Raw genomic sequence first — 20,280 nt, 5'->3', positions numbered from 1 at the left:
ACTCACCACCATAATTACAATAGAGAACAATTCGGTCACTCCTCCAAAATTCCTTCACATTATCTCTTTGTAACCAACCCATTTCCCCACCCCCAACTCCTGGAAACCATTGATTTGTTCTCTTTTCTCATAATTTTGCATTTTTCATAATGTCATATAAATGGAATGAGATAGTATATAGCCTTTTGAGTCTGGTTTCTTTCACCTATCATAATGAACCTGAGATTCAGTCATATTATTGTGTGTATATTATGCACACATTTTTTCTTTCAATGCTGAATAGTATTCCGTTCTATAGATGTAATAGTTTATCCATTTACACAATGCAGGACATTGAGGTTGTTTCCAGTTTTTGGTAATTATGAATAAAGCTGCTATAAATATTCACAAACAGGTTCATAGAGACTTTTCTTGTAAATATGTTTTTATTTCTTTTGTAAATTTACTGCTTTTTCAAATTCCATCTAAAATAATTAAAACGTGGGTGGATTGTATAGAGAAAAGTATCAGGTTCCCTGCTGTCTTCATTGAGCTGTGGTATTGCCTCCACATATGTACACAGGAATCCCAACAAACCCAGCCTGCTTTCTCAGCTTTTTGCTCACTCCTCCTCTTTGTGCACCCCAAGAAAGTACAAGAAAATAAAATCAGAGGCTGATTTCACACATGAATTTAGTTGCAAAAACCTTTAACAAAATATTAACAAACCAAATAGCTGAATACACACACACACACACACACACACACACACACACACTCATGTATGTTCATGTATATGAAAAACAATACATCATGAACTAGTTGGATTTGTCCCAGGAATACAAGTTTTCACCAAAATTAGAAAATAAAGCAATATAACTTATCACATTGAAAGATAAAAGGAATAAAACATGATTATTTCAATAAATTCAGAAAAATTATCTAATAAAATCCAATGCCCATTCAAGTTTTCAAACAGTCTATAGTCAATGTCAATTTAATGGTGAAGTTCAAAGCATTCCTTTTAAAATGAGGATCAAGCCAAGGATTACTCTGTTGGCCTTTGTACTGGCCGTCCTGGTAAATGCAACCAAGCAAGCATAAGTGATGGTTTTAGAAGAAGTCAAAAAAAGAAAAATGGAAGGAAAGAGAGAGGAGAGGAGAGGAGAGGAGAGGAGAGGAGAGGAGAGGAGAGGAAAGGAAAGACAAAAGAAAGGAAGAATAAGGAGGGAGGAGGAGAGGGGAAGAGGGAGAAAGAGCAGGGAGAAGGAGAAACAAAACTGCCTTCTTCATACATGGTATAATTGTCAGCATACAAAACTCTAAAGAGTCTGTGGTCAATTTATTAGACTTAGAGTGTTTAGGATTACCAAATGCTGGAGAGAACACTGAAAAGAGTCGACTAATATGCAGTTGCTGGGGTTGTAAACTGGCCAAACCACTTTGATATATATATATTTTTTAATTGTAGCAACTCCATTCCTAGGTATATATACCATAGAGAAATTCTTGCACATATTTGCTAAGAGACATATATAGAAAGTATACATAGAGCAGAATTTTCTGAAATAGAAAACATTTAAATTAATCCAAATATCCACTGATAAGAAACAAGATCAATGATGACATTCCATATAAAGGAATGTTAAAATATCCCTGCTTCCCCCCCCACCCCAAGACAGAACTACAATTTGTATGTGAACATAAATGATTCAATACAAATACTGAAATTAGCAGTCTGCATAAGGATACGTATGATTTCTTTCATATAAATTTCAAAAACGGGCAAAGCTAAACACTCCATTCTTATGTGATAAAATTATTTTAAAAACAAGGGAATTACAGATATGAAATTCAGTATACTGGTTATCTCTGAGGGGACTGTGGGGGTGCAGAAAGGACACACAGGAAGCTCCAAATAGACTGATAATGTTCTCAATTTCTTCAGTAAAATTCTGGATTGACTGATGTGCATTTTGTTATTTTTAAATCATACATATACATATATATATATATATATATATATATATATATATACTCTTGTGTGTGCTACATACTTCATTTAAAAAAGCAAATGCTTTGTCCCAGCACCTATACTGGGATGAAAGCTATCAAAGTGTCTTTGTCAGAGACCTGGAACTTTTTAAATCCCTTTCTTCAGATCTGTTCCGCAGTTCTGCCTCTTTTGACTCCCTCTGAATAATCCGGACATGAAGGGATAACACGTCTAAGAGATCATGAGTGACAAAGTGGGAGTCAGTGGACTTTCATGAAGACACAGCTCATTAGACCCTGTGATGGCCAACTCCACCCATATCCACATTACAGAAGGAATTTGGCTTCCCTGTCATCAGCTGGATACCAGGGTTCTTTCTATGGGGCTTTTAAAACTGTTGGTCCCTTAGGATCAGTTATCCAGCCAGCCTTGGTGTTTTCGGCACTACGTGTAGTGGTGTACTGGAGCTGGCTCTTATCAGCTGGCAGTAGCTTGCTAGAGCCAATGTGAGCATCTTTTGCCAACTCTGCCTTCAGTGATGTCACATTGGTAGCTTGAAATCAGCCCTATTGGGAATATTTATACCATGGAAATGAGCAAATGCTAGAAGTCAGGTCCCCTTCTGATCCCTCTCACCCCAGCCAGTTGTTACACATCTACCAGAATACCAGTGACTGTGACAGAGCCATACAATTATATGATAATTACTCAGGACTCATCACACAATCGAATGAAATAGGATTAAATTAACTTCGTCAGTCATGGAGCCTGCCTAACTCATTTGTATTCAACTATGAGGAGCAACGATCTTAGGCTCCCGTGAAATTTTATAACCTCCCCTGAGTAGTTCCAGGTGCCTACCTCTATTAGGGACCCTGGGACCCTGAAGACAGAACAGGGTAATTCCTAAATCAGCCACTGTAAAATACTGAACTTTGCAATGATTCACAAAGTCTAATTTTGATGGAAATAGGAAGTTTTCAAATTCCTAACATTAAAATAAAGTCAATGCTGCTGTAAACTATAACCTTACCTTTTCTGAACTGGGATCCATTATCGGCAGAGAGGGAATCTCATCACATCTAGTGCTACCATGTGAGAATGTTGGCATTTCCTCCAAATTAGTCTAGTGAGATGATCATAGGTCCCAGAGAAAGTCTCTGAATCAGTCTCTAAGCAGGCCACCAAGAAAGAGATTCCCATAGTGCTCAGCGCCTACTTGCCAGAGAGCCAGTGATGAGTGGGGTGTACTAAACATACTAGGAGAATAGACATAAAACATTCACCCAGACCACAAAACTCACGCTCTCCCAACTTTGCCCTTCCCTCAGATGCTATGTTCTCTCTTGTTGGCTGATACATGTCCCTCAAAGGTGCATTACACCATTATTGATTGACCTGGCTTCAATAGTTGAGAGGTTTACTTAAACTATTGTTTTTACACTCAATAATTGTTATTTTGTTTCTTCACAGGAAGATATGAGAATTTTTATGTGACTGCTCACATTTATAAAACTCATAATCTCCTTGCAGAAATAAAGAAAATTTGTTAAAAATTAGTTTCTAGGTTCAGCTCTGCATAACAGCCGCCAGCCAAATCAGACCCTAGAGCCTCACCGAATTGGCTCCTCATTAGGAGGGAGCTTCATTTTATTCAGCAAGTGCCTATTAGGTATTTCGCTTCCATACACCATTCTAGAGGCTGGATATAGAGTAGTATACAAGCTAGAATAGTTTTTGCACTCACAGAACTGTCTAATGGAGAAGAAAATTGAACAAGTACATAAAAGAAAGTATGGGGAGTAATGACAGAAGTAAAGAGTGTCATGGAAGCAAATACCAGGAAAACCTATCCTAGTCCAGGGCTCAGGTAAGAATTCTCTGAGGAAGCAGCATTTAAGCCAAGATCTATGAGCTTAGTACAAGTTAGCCGGAGAAAGACAGAAAACAGAAGTAAACCAATATATATGACAATTTTGAAACACCTTTTCATGAACTGACTGAGTTAAAGTTGTTGAAAAAGGTAGTCCTAATTCCTATTTGGCCATTATCCAGCTGGCTGAATCTCCACCTCAGTTTTATGTGCTAAATGAGGATTTTAGATTACAGGGCCTCTAAGGCTCTTTGTGGCTATTCAATCACAAGGCAAACATATAATACATAAATTACTATTCAGTTAAAACAACTAAAAACTGCTTTTTGAACAGGCTTTGAGCAATACGGCATACAGCGTTTCTAGTAATAGGGTGGATGTTCACAGAAACTCCTCCAGGTAAAAATACTGGACTATAAAATCCTTTCTAATGCATAGCAAAGCTGATGGGACTGAAATGGAATTATTCAGTGGCCAAAAACAATAAGAAAGAATAATTCCACAATGGTAGATAAGCTCTAGAGCCATTAAATGGAGGTAAATGCGAATCTCTGGTGGTTTAGTGCCTGGGTTTTAGAGGATTGGGGAAGAATCCTGCATAAAGGTGGACTCCTAAAGATTAGGGTTCACATCCTTAGACAAAACAGAACACAAGCGGATGTTGAAGACCCATCCTGTCTTGGACTTGCTCTAGGTAAAGCAAGAAAAAAAATTCTCCATTGCCAGTTTCTAACAATTAATACAAGCCTGTACATACACATCTGGAGCCTATATTTAATTTACCCTACTGCTGTTGTCCAAAAACCTTCATGCTCAAAATTTAGTTTCAAGTGTTTCCATGTTGGTGGTTCACCTAGGCATCTGGTAGAAGCAATCACAAATCCTCTCAGAGGGAATATACTGTAAACTTAGGGCCTGAAAACTTTAGTTAGCCCTAAGCATCCATGAGGACTACATCTGCAGATTCCAGTGTCAATTTGTGGTTGGTTGAATCCACAGAGGTGGAACCCATGGAGACAGAGGGCTGAGTAAGGGACTTGAGTGCCTGCAGATTTTGGTATCCATGGGGTCATGGAACCAATTTCCCTTGGATAATGAAGAATGACTATACTGACAAACTTCCAAGTTAGATGACTTCACAATCATAAATTACTAAATATAAGAGACAAGGCTTGATAAATTAGTGTCAAAGGAAATACAAAACAAAAGAATTGGAACTGCAAAGATTATAGCTATTGGAGTTAGATATATAAACTATGTATGGAAGAATAAAATAAATGAAAAATAGAACTGAAAGTATGTTGAAGAAAAAAGAAATTGTGACAGAAAAAAAATGTGAAAACACATCAAATAATATTTCTACAAACAGAAGAAAATGGCTAGGAATTTTCCAGAACTGATAAAAGGAACCAATCTCAGATTCAGGAAACCCAATAAATCCCTGTCAGGACAAATAAAAAGAAATACCCACTTAGCAATGTTATAGTTAAACTACAGAACACTAAACAGGAAAGCAAGATCTTGAAAGCAGTAAGAAATAAAAGAAAAATTACATACAAAGAAATAAATATTAGACTAAATGTTGACATCTCAAAAGTCAGAACACTATAGAATGATAGCTTTACAATGCCAAAATCAGAATACTTGAAAGTTTTATACCCCTGAATTTTTATACCCAGAAAAATAATCTTCTAAGAACAATAGCAAAACAAAGACACTTTCAGGAGCTGTGGCTATTGGTTAAAGGTTATTGCCAGTCTATGGAAAACCCAAATAAAGTATCTAGAGAAATAAATATCTCAACTTCACTTTCTTCCTTTCCTCATTGTCTTAACCTAACCAGAAGCCAGAGACTAAGGGAGCTAGCTCTTTTCAGTTTGAAGAGATAAAGTAGCATATTAAAGGGGAACAAAACCTCACATGATCATAGGATTCGATAAAAACAACTGATTGTGATAAAGTCTTAGTCAACTAGGAATAGAGGATACATTCTTAATATTATAAAGACATCCATAAAATGTCTATAGCAAAATTGTATCAATACAAATGTTAAAAACATTCCATTTGAAATAACAAGTCAAAGATGATTACTACCATAATCGTTATTCAGCATTGTATTAAAAATCCTAGTCAATGCACTAAATTTTTTAAAAAATAAAACATATATGAATTAGAAAGAAACTATCATAATTCACATGACTGATTATCTAACAAAGAAAATTCAGAAGACTCCACAATTCAATTATGAAAATAAAAGTTTTACAAGATTGACAGGGGATAAATGTAGAAAATGTAAACTGTATTACTATACAGCAGCATTAGTTAGAAAATGCAATTTTAGAAAAGATACTATTTACAATAATAAAAAGGTACTTAGCAATAAATCTAACAACAGACACGTAAGATCCTCATGTAGAAAATTATGAACCTTGTATGAAAGACTTTAAAGGACTAAATAAATGAAGAAATGCACTATGGTCACAAATAGGAAGACTTGATATCACAAAAGATGAACAATTTCCCTAAATTAATCTACAGACTTTATATGAGTCCAAAAGAATACTGGGGGAAAAAAATGTATTTAACTTGACAATCAGATTCTATAATTTATGCAAAAAGTCAAGTTTCAGTCCAGACTGAACTGAACAAAAAGGCTGGATGATTGAACTGCTCTTTTGGATGTTAAGATATATCATAGAATGGTAGGAATTTGAATATTGTGCTACTGGTAAAGAGAGTCAAATAAAACAATGGGCAAAAGAGAATCCAGAACACACTCTTCATAAATGGAAATCTACATAGGACACAGCACACACTGCAGATTATTGGAAAAATATGCCATAAAAGTGTCCTTATAAGAAGAGGAAGAGAGACCAGAGCTCTCTTTCTCTTCACAATGTGAGGACACAGTGAGAGAACATAACTGTCTACAAGCAGAAAGAGGGCTACACCAGGAACTGAATCTGCCCACACCTTGATTTTGGACCTCCCAGCTTCCAGAACTGTGGAAAATAAATTCCTGTTTTTTAGCTCGTGCTGACTAATACAGGAGGCCTATACTAACTATACAAACAATTTCATTCTGGGTGGATTAAAATCATAATTAGGAAAGTGAAAACTTTAAAATTTCTAATAGAAACTATAGAAAAAATGTCTTTATGACATAAAGTAAGGAAGGGTTTCTTCCTTCCTTACTAAAGTGCTAACTTACAGTAGAAAATACTAACGTTTTACTACATTAAACACAGGAACCTCTACTGATCAAAAGATACTTTTAAGTGAATACAAGGCTGCCATAAACTGAGAGATGATATTTGTAATACACATCATCAAGAATTTGCATGCAGACTCCATAGAGAATATATATGAATCAATAAGGAAAAGAAAACAATAGAAAACAGTGCTGAACAGGCATTTCACAAGAAAGGAAACATGAATGGCTAATAAACATAACAAAAGACAGTCTACCCTGGCAACCAAGGAAATACAAATTATATACCATTTTACATGCATGCACACACACATAAAGTGGGGCAACTATAAGAGTTGGTCAGGGCAGAAGGTAGAGCATAAGGAACTACTAAATCTCATCAGTGGGAGGATCAATTTGTATAGCCACTGTGGAAAAGAACTCGGCATTGACTAGAAAAGCTGAACACATGTGTACCTTACCTCTATCAGGAGTACGCCCTAGAGAAATGACTGCATGTGTGAACCAGGAGATGTGCACAGAAATGTTCTCTGCAATGCTATTCGGAATCACAAGGAACTAATAATAACTTACATGTCATCAATACAAGATGATTAAGTTGTCATATATAACACAATGGAATATTATATAGCAATAAAAATACATAAACCACAGTTCCATTCATCTCTATTGTTAAGTGTCAAAATCAACCTGAATTGGAAAAAAGAAAAAAGAGCTAAGAAAAACAGAAAAAGACAAAACCAAACCATACATTGTCTTAAAAATGTCTATATATAAATAATTCAAGATAGTAGATTCCTCAGGGTAGGAGTGGATCTAGAGAGAATGTGATGAGGGAAAACAACTCAAAGGTCATCAAATTACTGGTGGTATTCCACTCTTTACCTGAGGGGTGGGTTCATGCCTGTTCATTTAATTATTTCCTCATTACCTGGTATGTGGACATTATATATACACATGCTATAACACATGTTACATACATGTTATGTTATAAAAACGAAACCTTGTTAAATCTCAGACTTTCATCTCAGTCTCTATACACAAGTCACATTTGAAAAAGCACAGTCAACACAGCCCTGAATAATAATTTTTAGTGGAATTTAAAAAATATATGGCAGATTATAAAATAATCTATATTCTCAAGACTTCCTCTCTCCTGCTGGCCATCCAAGACCTAGATAAATGCTTAGAATTAACTATTGTTTTATCTGAAACAAGTGAGAATTTTGAGATCTTTAGTCTTATCAGTTTTCCTACTTGATGAGTAATTTCACATTCTCCTCAAACTCTATGGAAATCGAGGCTTCTCTAGCACCAGACAGGGAACTCTTAGCCCCAGGAGAGTGCTCAAATGGCCGTGACCTCAGGGGCAGAAGGTCCTGCAGGCTGCCATTCTGTGGTCTCATCTCACAAGAAACTGCTCTAAAAGATGTTCCCACTAGCAATTAGCCTTATCTAGATTTTTATCGGCCATTGTCTATTCAGTGTTCCTCTCTACACAAAGCCTCTAGAAGGCAACTCACAGCAGGATCCCTGTTGAGCTTTTTAATAACCACTTCAGCTATTTTATGGAATTCATTTGTCAAAAAATATACATCGATGTCACATTAGATGGTAGGACCCATCTCTCTTGACTCAGGCTCATCACTGTCGGTCGGCAATGTCTCAGCTTATACCCGAGGGGACTTGGTACATACTCCAGTGAGAGGGTTCATTTTTGAACCATTTATGACAGTATAAGCAGCCTGCCCATTTTGCGTCTTTAAAGCTTCTCATGCTGCCTCCTGAGTTTGGCAATTGGGATTTAGGATACTTACTTCTCCCAGCATCCATTTTTTGGTTTACAGTTATCACAACCTTTCAAGATTGAACCAATCTGTTTCTTCCTCGATCTCTCAAATCACTTTAGTTTTATCACCCAATGTTCTCTGCTTGTTTTTCAGTTCCTTCTTTTCTTTACTCGTCATTATAATAAAGCCAGCAAAGCTCCATGCTATATACTTCACTTATCTGAACAGCAGGACAAAGCTGGCACTAGTATCTTATGGCATGTGAAGAGAAGGTGCCCAAGTATGGGTGAGTCCCCAATTCACAAAGTGGCCAAGGTTGAGAAAGTACTAGTGTGCTTATCTGGTCACTGGGCAGAGAATTTGTGTGTTCCCTCCCTGAGCAGAGTGAGAGCCTTTCACTAAATGGGCTCCAAACTCAAGCTGGATCACGGTCTGAACTGAGTAGGGATTATGCTGCTTGGTGTCTTTAGATGCTAAGGCAGAGAAAGAGGAAGAGGAAGAGAAAAGCCTCAGAAGGGCCCGTATTCCAGAAGACAAGTTAATAAAGTTATCTGAGGGATTTGGACAGGTGAAAGAAACAAGTGGCTTTGAAATATCAGAGTTACTTAAGAAAGTCCAATTTTCATTTCTATTTCAAGCACGTCGATACACCTCTGCAGGATAATGAAAAGGATATAAATGGAGTAAAAATATCACCACTGCGATCTCACGTTGAAAATGTATACATGGATATATGGCATCACCGTATAGCACTTCTGTCCCCTCTCTCTGGAGCTCTAAAATGGATTTGACCTTCTATGGATTAGTTTTGCCAATACCTGTAGATATTTTCAAACTAATCTTCTTATAACTTTGATTCTATATTTGAATATGTGGTGTCAACTCTCCTCAACCATTCTCACTTCTGGGGCTAAAGCTGAAGATCTAATCATGAGAAATACTACTGAGCTGACCTGAGAAATGGGCAAAGACTTAATGCTCTTAGCTGCAGACTACAGTTAATAGGATGCCAGGATCCACTTAGCACAAACAACCGAAAGCTTTAAAGAAAATGTGGTAAGGAGGGCACATAATATCTACCGTCTATTAGAGGATAAATAGCTAAGAATTAGCAGAAAAGAGAGCATGTTAATCTCCAATATTGTTTTCATGAACAATTCTTGGAAATTTCAAAATGAATATTGTTAAATATTTTTCTAGAAAGGTACAAAATGGTTCTGAAGCCACAGCTATATATGTATTGACATGAATTTTATACTCCAAATAAAATAAGGTATAGGTAATTTGTTTCATGGTAAGCAGCAGCCCCCTTCCCCCACCACCAAAAAAAAAAAAAATGAAGAAATGCTGGACTTACATTGGTGACATATTCTATATCCTTCCAAAGGATGCACTCCCTGGGGAAATCGGCCAAGTCTAAGAAGTGATCCACCACCACTTGGCCAATTAGGTCATGGCGAGAGAACCTGTCAAAGTCGTACACAGAGAAGTGAAGCTTCCGGGCTGCAAGGTCATTGTAGGGAACCGGAAACAAAAACACTTCATCAAACACAGGGTTCAGCGTCTTTCTGTGAACTTTGGTCTGGTGTTTCGTTTTCCGATCGGGAAGCAAATAGATCTTGACGTAAGGATCTGAAGTCCCAGAAAAGTCCTTGGCGGGCAAATTGACAGCTTTGTGAATCTTCACTATGAGCTGCTCTAAGTCACAGTCATATTTTAAAATGAAGTTCAGTTTCCCACAGGCTTTGCTGTTACTCCTTCTCCCATCATCATTATCCAATGACCTCTGCTTATATAACTCTGGTTTAATTCGACCAATTCCAGTCAACTGTTCCTGTTTTTGAAGCTGCTGGATATTGAAGTCTGGGTTTGACAGGTTGAGTTGTCTTCGGATTGAATTATGCCTTCAGTGAAGAGCAAGACAGAACAAAGTTACAACCTCATTAGCCACGAGTCTTTCAGAAACTTGTGCCTGGGATGTAGGTAGACTGTTAAGCACTGTCAATAGCTTAGATCTGTGGGCCTTTTTGGTTTGTTTGCTTTGTTTTGTTTTGCCTAAATTCAAAATGCTCATCAGTGTGAACAGCTGCTCCCCAAGGCTTGAGATTCAAAACTAAGGCCTGGAAGTAGGAAATAAACTTACCATATGTGACCTTGAGCTTTAAAGGTTTAATAGACTTTTAAAACTAATATGCCATTAAAAAAGCTTTGGCTGGTAAAATGTAAAGATTTTCTCAACTGGTTTAAAAATAAAATTATTCACTTTTAAATATAATATAATCCTGAAATTGAAATAGTGAGCTGTGTTTTCTTAAGAACAATAAATCTTTCTCTAAATTACACAGAATTTCCTGTCAGTGGCTTATAGCTTTATAAGGATGTAAATTATTACTAGTTCTAATCAAATCATTCATCACAAGAACACAGTTTTGCTTGTGTGAGAATGTATATGACAGGGTGTGACTGCTTGTAATAGACCACATTGGCTCCAACAGGTGCAAATGACAGCTCTGTGATTTTGTTGCTGTTATACCAAATGGGTGATTGTTGATCAGGAGGAAAGGTTTTAGTTCTGTAATAAACACTTTAGGTGAAAAAAAAAAAAATAAGTTAAGTTACTATAAAAGTATACAAGATTCAGTTAGAGAAGGTTGGATACTGATATTTGTAAGTTAAATATTTGCTTACAGAATCTACTCTTCACCCTATAAACTTATTGGTTTGAGTTAGAAGTTTCCCAGAAATTCTCTTTGAAATGTGCATTATCTGGTGAGTTTTTACAAATTGAGAGTAATCATTACATATAAGGTTTTTTCTAAGGCCAATTTTGTTTGTTTTTAGCTCAGAGTTCAGAGTCCTTATACTGCATTCTTTGTAGTCTCTCAATAACTTTAATTAAAATAGCCTCTCTTCACCAAAAGGTCAAAGGGAACAGCTGAGCTGTCTCTGAGGGACTGGTTAATAGTTAGAGAGGCAGAGTAAACATTTGAGCTTGTATTCCTTTTCTTTCTCAAGACTATTTTATGAAATAAAGATGTAAAATGGGATTAATAGACCCTGAAACATGTTTAAAATTATTCTTTGTCATACAGATGTTATTATGTTGAACATTCCTCTTCATCCTAAAATACATTCCTAGTCACTAATCCCCCACATGGTACAAGAGCACAATCACAGAGCTGTCACTTGTACCTGTCACAGCCAACACAGTCCACCATAAGCAGACACACTCCAGGCACTTACATTCCTATATGCACAAGAACTGTGTGATCTGAAGGTTTCTGTTGTGAGATTTTAATTTCCTTCAGAGAAATCCAAAACTTCAAATTTTCTTTGTCTCTTATGATTTTCCAGGGGGAGGAAGAGAGTCAGGGGATGCTATTAAGCACCTAAAACTGGCTCTCTGTGCTATAGCCAGGTCATTCCCTTGTCCAGATATTGAACCTCTGCAGTGCTAAAATAGAGCCTTAGTCTTGCTCAGTTGGGACCTCTGGGCAGAAAGGACTGGCAGGGAGCAGCAAGTATCTAGCCCTACGCAGAGGCCATAAAGGGCTGGTACCAGCTCTGGCTTTCTCTATTGATTTTTCTCTCCAGGCAGGATTCATCAAACGAAGAACATACTGGGGTCTAGAGTCAGTTCCCACCTTTGATGGACCATTCTGGAAGCAGTTTAGTGATGCTGTTTAAAGATTAAAAGAGCTCCATCAAGACCCACTGGATGCCCATGCTCTGCAACATCTATGATGGGACACCAGTCCTTTGTCTACACCAGCCCCTGTCACTCTGCTGCCACTTTTCTCCTGAGATGCTGGCTGAGCAGGCTCTCTATGCATTACAACTTACCTTCAATTTTTTTGAGTAATGACCTTAGATTCATCACAGCAACATTTTGTCTTAACCCTTATCTGTAGGATTGAGCCTGCCATTTAAACATATTTTAATTTAAAATACATGAATTTGGCTGCTTAGTAATGGAACATATTCCGTTTTGCTTGTATATTTTCTTAGACATGAAATTTGAAGAGAATTAAGTCCTACATGCTCTGCTCTTCCTAACTGCAGTGGATAGCCAGGGGGGTAGAGGGAGTGGACTAGAGAGAGAGTTATAAAAAAATTTGTACTTCAAAAACCAAAACAGAATCCCATTCCTTCAGAATGTGGTTGCACAGAATTCCTCTATCGTGACACAACAGAAGATTCTTTTTAAAAATCAACCACAGATATAAATACTATTATCTGCTCAAATGTATTACACTATGAGTTTCATTCTCAACACTTTTCCCTCATTCAGAATCACACTTACTATTGTGAAAACATTTGTTTGTTGAACAAACAACAAACAAACTGTAAGGTAGTGGCTTAAAGCAGAGAGCAAAGACCGTAACAGGCCAGGACAGTCCTCACTCTCTGGGGTTCTCTTTCAATCGCTTTCAAATTCCTTTCAGGAGAGAGTCAGCAATTTCTGGAGTTGGTGGGATAGGTGAAAGAAGCTCTTAGCAGTCAGAGAAGCTCACGGCAGCCAGAGAACTCATCACCTCCCTGCATAATCTCTGCAGCTCTCTGGGCTGAGACATGAGAAAGTAGGGTGGAGAGGCTGCCCCAGGGACATGAAGGAAAAGAGCAGTGGAGGAAATGGAAAATCAATATTCCATGGTTCTCATAGGCCATTCAAATGGAAGGTGGGAAGATAAGCAAGCCAAAAGCAAGAGAGAGGAAAGACACAGAACAGAATGTTTCGTTGTGACCTGGCTCCCATCACCCCAGATGACGGTGCTAAAATGGTCAGTGGAGGTAATATTTGAGCGCAATAAAGTAGAGCCCACCTCCCCAACTCCCGGTCCAGGGTCTAGAATTTTAATGCAGCTCAGTGACACTGAGTGAGTGGGACAAGGAGGGATCTGTGAATAAATCAAACACTCCTCTGAGTAGGTCTGGGGAGTCCTGTATTTTGGTGTTCTCAGGACTTAATGTGCACAAAGAATGGAAGGAGAGGAGGGAGGCCCCAAGGATGGGGTGTGATAAGGAAAGCAGAGAGATGGTGTTCTCTGTAAATAAGTCACACCCTTACCCTTAGAGAAGCTGGCCCCTAGACTTGTACGTCTCAGCTTCTTCTACTTCCTAGTCTCGCTCAGAGCAGAGGACTTTTTTTCTGTGTGAAAGAGGCAAGGAAGAGAACTTAATGACTGGACTTGGCTGTCCTATACCTGGGCTGGAAGACTGGTGGTTGGGGTCTTCGGGATGGGGTCTTCCACTCTTTGGCCCCAGCAGCCTTCTCCTCACATATGCCCACATCTTCCACTTCAGGCTCTGTGTAAGAACCAGTGCTCACCATGTTTGGCATCCCTCCCATCGCTGGGTTCCCCCTGTGTAGCCATAGACAAGGCAGCATTTCTACCCTGCCTCATTTCAGGGACCCCATCTCAGAGGTAACACTTGGTCTATCCTTTCCCCGGTTCTGGGGCACCAATGCCTACAAGACTTCTGGTCCAAGGAGAGAAGAGAGAAGCAAATTGTGATTTCAGAACCGTCATGCACTTCTTTATTAGGTTCAAGTCAAGACAGGGAAGTTTGAAATGGTGGAGATAGGACTCTGTTTCCCTTCTTGAAACTCTCCTGGTGAAGTAGAGGAGAGAGCTGGTTGTCCTAAACCTCAAGCAGACATAGAAGGTGTAGCTGCAGACAGAGACAGACACAGCTAACTGATTACAAGGGCAGGAAGAAATGGGACTCTGAGCTTTTCTTGTTCTCTGATGCAGAAGCTTCTAGAGTGAGTGAGATAATGAAGATGCAGGCATCGGACCCTGGCCAGTGGAGTTGTGTGGTCAAGTGCAGCTGGATACACTCAACATGACCTGCACTGTCCCATCCCCTCCCAAGTTAAACAGGTCTGAAACCTTAGTGTCATTTACAAATAGTTTATCCCCCATTACTAAGATGAGCCTTTCTCTAAAGTAATTCACATCTCATGCCTCTTTCCATTCCTACCACTTCCAACAGAATTCTGGCCCTTATCACTACAGGGCTGAACTGTATCCAGTCTTCACCCTGGCCCAGGCATCTTATACACTCTTGTAGATTCAACAATTTGAGCACTTCAATGTATGTAATTGGTGCTCCCCTTGTATTCTTCCCCAACTACACTGTGGGCCTTTCGAGGCTAGGGCTATATATTTTCTCTCTTTATCACAAGCACATAATATAGAACTTTGCATACAGTAGATGTTTAATGCATATGCCTAGAGTAAATATATGAATGCCATGGACATAATAGTTTCCAATAATTAAATCCAAGTAGAGAAAATACACATTTACTTGTTTCAGAGTCTCATGGAAGTAGACAGAGGTCTGGGCAACTTACATTTTTGAAGCTGTCAGTTTGTTAAAACCTGAAGAAGTAACTAAAAGAGTGATTTAAAAAAACTGTTGTGTTTTAAATGTTTACATCTAACAATGTTCTCAATACAGAAAAGTCTAGCTTAATAGAATTGTGCTACTTATGGAGTAATTAGAACATTTAATCCTGGTGTACCACTTAATGGAGTTGTAGCAAGTAATGGGACCCAAATTGAAAGTGCAATGCTTGTCTTCTTTAAATTTTGTTAGTGTATTTCTGTGCCTCTATGAATTGCTTAGTTCAGAGATAAGGTCAAAATTCTAAGTGTAAGGCTCTTAATGAATGTGAGACCTGGGACAAACGGCCTTCCCCACCAGCCTCATACCATTATTGGCTCTACTCAGTTTATACTTTTCTCCCTTGGCCATTCTTGTCAGAACACAAGAAAAGTGGCCTGATATTGACAAATGTGTTACCAGTCGTTCATGAAAAATGTCTGCTATGTGCCAGAGGCTACACTAGGGGTTAAATGTATAGGGAGAAACAAAGAGGATATGGTCTTTGAGCTCACAGAACTCATAGTCTAGAGGGGGTACAGGCAATAAATAAACAATCATTTAGTTAGAAATAGAGTTCAATCCTGTGAAGAAGGAGAAGCAAGGCAATGAGGGAGAGAAGGAAGGGAGGGAAGGGGTGGAGGAAAGAACACATACTTCAGACAGGAAGGTCATGGAGCCTTTTCAGGAGGTGACATTTTAGGTGGGAATGAAAGCTGCAAAAGAGCCAGGCATGGCAAAGAAAAAGGAAAAGCATTCCAGGTGAGGGAACAGCATGTGTGAAGACCTCGAGGCAGGAAATGGCCACGAATACTGACGGAACTAAGAGAGAGGCTAGTATAGCTAGAGTGTGATTAGCTTTTTCACATAAAGCTTCCTACCGAGGCCATGCTAACAGTGAGGTCTGGTGAGGCTGACTGGTAACAGAAGCAGACCGTGGCAGTATCACCCAAAGCCTTAAGAGACCTGCTAAGGAGTTTGTGGTGTGTCAACTGAAATTTTTATAAAGCTTCGGTTAGTGGTACACTTGGATTAAATGACATATTTAACTCTATGAGTAGCACAATTCTACTAAGCTAGACATTTTTTTGTGTTGAGAGCATTGGCTAGATGTAAACATTTAAAACAATTTTTTGAATTTTTCAGTTATTTTTTTCAGATTTGAATAAACTGACAATTTCAAAAATGGAAGTTACCTAGACCTCTCCCAACTTCCATGAGACCCTGAAACTAGATGTGAATGTGTATTTTCTCTACTTGGATTTAATTATCAGGAACTATTATATCCATGGTACTCATGAATTTATTCTAGATACATACAAGTTATACAGAAAATTTGAGAAGGCTTGAAAAAAGAGATTGGACTTTCATCTTGGGACATAAATCAGGGGATTTATTAGATGATCCTTCGAAGTTCCTTCTATTTTGAAGTTGTAGAAATTTTTATATATTTGGAACAAAGACCTTTAAAATGTTCTGCTATTAAAATATTCTGGGGGAAAAAAAAACCCACATTCCCAGAATATTAAGCCATTATACAAAAGAGATTTCATTCAAATTAAAAAGATTTAACCAGAATTTTGGAGGGTTATAATAGTAACTGCGTTAACTAGAAAGAGAATGCTACCATGGTTGATCTTGGAAGAACACCACAAAGTGATCCTGACCAGAAACATTCTCAGAAGAAGAAATGAAGCTCATCTTTAGGACATTCCAAAAGGCACTGGTGGGAGCCACACACGTCCAGGCTGAAGAGGCCAGGAGAGGGTGAAATTTCCAATGTAAGAGCGGTGACAGGAGCTATGCCAATCACAGTGGCGGTGGGGATGTCTTTAACTTACATGCTCTAGGCTTACATGCTCTAGGCTGAGGAGGCATCCTGCGGATTTGGGGAAGAAGTGAAAACAGTCACAGGAAAAGCGGCAGTAAGAAAGAAAGTGACAGCAGTGAGAAAGTAAAGAACAAAATGAGAAAGAAGGGAGAAGAAAGAATAATTAGCAAAGCATACTGCTTAGAGCCATCTCAGCAAAAAGCACCTTCCCCCTTTCCAAATACGGCATCGGAAATATTACTTAGAAAAGAATATTTTGGAGCATGAAAGAAATTTCACTCATTTGTCCCATTTTGTCAGTAAAAAGGGGTGTGTGTGTGTGTGTGTGCGCGCGCGCGCACGCACACGTGCGTGTTTGTAACACAATCCCTAAAGAATAAGAAGACCATACACCATTCTTATTATAGTAAGACCATGAAGTCAAAGACATGTATTTCCAGACATAACCCATAAAACTAGGTCAGCACTAATCTAGATAAGAATGTTTTAAATACCTAATGATGCAAATTATCAGTATTAGGCCAAATGCCGATGGAAAGAGTTTAGTTTTAAATACCTAATGATGCAAATTATCAGTATTAGGCCAAATGCCGATGGAAAGAGTTTAGCAGAACATTTTTTCATGGCAGTTCAGATGGTACTAAATTTGTTTTAGCCATAATAAAAGAATTTAATTGCATAACCCGAAAACTAAAATAAATCTAAACACAAAATACATTTTACAGGGATAATTCCCTCCATCTTCTCTTTTTATTTTTTTCCCCTCCTACCTAATTTTCACAAATGAGTAGTAAAGATATCTTTCTTATTTTGAAATAAAATATATGCAGAGTACTTATACATTTTTCCAGAATAAATATTGTGATAATTATAATGCTATGATTGCTATCAATTCTTTAGAATTGTGGTAGAGTCCTCAGATCTATAATCTAATAAAAGCACAGGTATTATCGCTCTGTACTGATGCAACCCAGATCAGAAAAATTAACACGCAGAGTAAAACCAAATAGAAGACAATCTCAATGGCTCCAATTACTGAAGTCCGAGAGGATTTTATTATGAGTCGGCACCGCTGCACCAACTCCACAGCAGCATCAAAGAGAGCTCCAGTTAAAATAAGTGTTAAATCTGAAGAGAAACCCTAGCGATAAAATCTGAGGATTTCTTCTAAATCAAATGGCAAACAACCATCCATTTCCTCACAGAGGAATATTTTAGGTTTAGCACTTTGATTCAGAATTGGAAATGATGCTAAAATAGGTTTCTGAAAAAATTAAATTATAAACTGTCATATTCCATCCCACTTAATGTGAATGAGCAGAGCCTCTAGGATAAACTCGATTAACATAAAAAAGGGTAAAATCTTATTTCTGTTTCTAGAGAACAAATAAAAAAGATTTTTAAAAAGTGCTTCCAAATTGTTCTCATACTTTTCGAATAACAGCACAAACTATTCCTCAGGCTGTCGCTCAAGCAAATATTTTCATTTATAGAAATATTCCTGAGTCTCTTTTCCTAAAGTTTTATATTCGATGATTCAGAATTGGCTGTTTAACCTCAAAGCCACCTTTATGCAATATCTGAGTCTTGCAAGAGGCCGGTCTCAATGATAATCATGCTGATGACAGCAATACTGAAAGCAAAATGGCAGCTCAGGTTTTGGAATAGTTACTAGGTGCAGGCTTGTGCAAAGCCCCTGATGCCCATGTTACCATTTCACTAAACAGTAGCACTGATGTAAAACCACCTCCACATTGGTGCTATCACTATTCCTCTCTTACAGAAAAAGAACAGAAACATACAGAGGTTAAGTAACGTGTCCAGTATCATGTATGTAAGTAAAGCCAGTTCATTAGACCCCAGAGTCCCTGCTTTTATCACTGTTCTACATTATTTCTCCACTGCTGAAGAGCAGAAAGCATCCAGCCACAGAAAGCAAGTGCCCTTAGGCCTGGGCACTCTGTTGGCCCTGCAAAGGGTAGAGACAAACAAAGACCTCCAGCCACTCTGTGGGGTATGAAGAGAGGCTGCGTGTGACAGCCAGGCTAGGTCAGAGGCACAGGGGATAAACTCCACAGCACTAGGAGTGGTTAAAAACTCAGGCTCTGGCATTGGTTGAAACAGAGATCAAATCCTGATCTGAGTGCTTACCAATATATGATTTTGTTACTTAATCTCTGAGTTAAGTTTCTTCTGTGAAATGAAAATGATGACAGGATCCATCTCACACAAAGTTGTGAGCTAAAATTAAACAATGCATCTAGAATTCTTAAACTTGACATGGAAAATTTTAGCAGTGGTGACTACTATTATGAACCAAGCAGAAACTAGCAGAGCTCAGGAACTTTACTGGAATAGAGGAACCACCAAGTTTTCCCATATTCATGCCTCTGATACTAGATGGATATGAAAAAGGTGACAGGTTCCCTGGCTACTCAATGCCATTACTGCTGAGAGATGGGGACAGGGTGGTCCTTGCCTTGCATTCAGAAAGGAAGTTGGTATTACTGACCGAGTTGACGAGGTTGGCTCTGTGACTTGGCGTTGCACGCGGACGCCATGGGCACAGTTCTCCTGGCCCCCCAGCTGGGTAGAGAGGGGAATGTCGGGGGAGGTGTGGCTGATCTTCATGGAGGAGTCAGGGCAGGGGCTGGGAGGGTCTAGGAAGCCCTCACTGTTCTCTTGCTCATTGGTCTCTGTGTCTGTGTTAAGAGGCTCCTGGTTGTTGTCTTTGCTACCAGAGAACAGGCCTCTTTCTCGCCACGGCACCCAGCAGAGTTTCCAAGACACGAAGAGAGACACGCCAAAGAGAGCGAGGCCACAGGCAGTGACCACAAGGGTCAGCAGGCTCACTGAGATATCTGCAAAGAAGCAAAGATCAAAGGTCAGTATGACTGCGCCCCAACTCCGTGCCCACCCATTGCACAGCACAGACAGAAAGACCCTCTCATCCATTTATCCTTCAGGAGCTGGCTTCGGAAGGCCAGGCTGGGGATGCCACTGGGTCACCTGATTCTGAGGCACCAACATCGAAGACTCAGACATAAATATAGAGAAGGTAACATGCAGGCTGTGTTAAGAAACAATAAACAGCCTGCTATAGCAAGAGACAGGGTATATCCAGCGGGACTAAGAAGGCCCTGCGAGTCAACTGAGACCTTATCCCACAGCAACACAAATCATTGATATAGTATGTGCAGGGCGGTTTCA

General features: G+C 38.7%; 1 protein-coding gene across 3 annotated transcripts in view; it reads right to left on the bottom strand.

Moving 5' to 3' along the window:
* The window catches only part of SYT9 (synaptotagmin 9), a 162,571-nt gene that overhangs the window by 94,796 nt on the left and 47,495 nt on the right, over nt 1–20,280 (bottom strand). For all 3 annotated transcript variants that reach the window (XM_016123047.2, XM_016123046.2, XM_016123048.2), the window contains exons 2-3: nt 19,583–19,931; nt 10,207–10,753 (exon numbers count right to left, since the gene is read on the bottom strand). In XM_016123047.2, the coding sequence (XP_015978533.1) occupies nt 10,207–10,753; nt 19,583–19,931 (896 nt within the window). The remainder of the gene's footprint in view (nt 1–10,206; nt 10,754–19,582; nt 19,932–20,280) is intronic.

This window comes from Rousettus aegyptiacus, unplaced genomic scaffold (genome assembly GCF_014176215.1).
Source record: "Rousettus aegyptiacus isolate mRouAeg1 unplaced genomic scaffold, mRouAeg1.p scaffold_m13_p_5, whole genome shotgun sequence".
Classification (NCBI taxonomy): Eukaryota; Metazoa; Chordata; class Mammalia; order Chiroptera; family Pteropodidae; genus Rousettus; species Rousettus aegyptiacus.
Note: the sequence above shows the minus strand (reverse complement) of the source record. Positions and strands in the feature narration are given on the sequence as shown.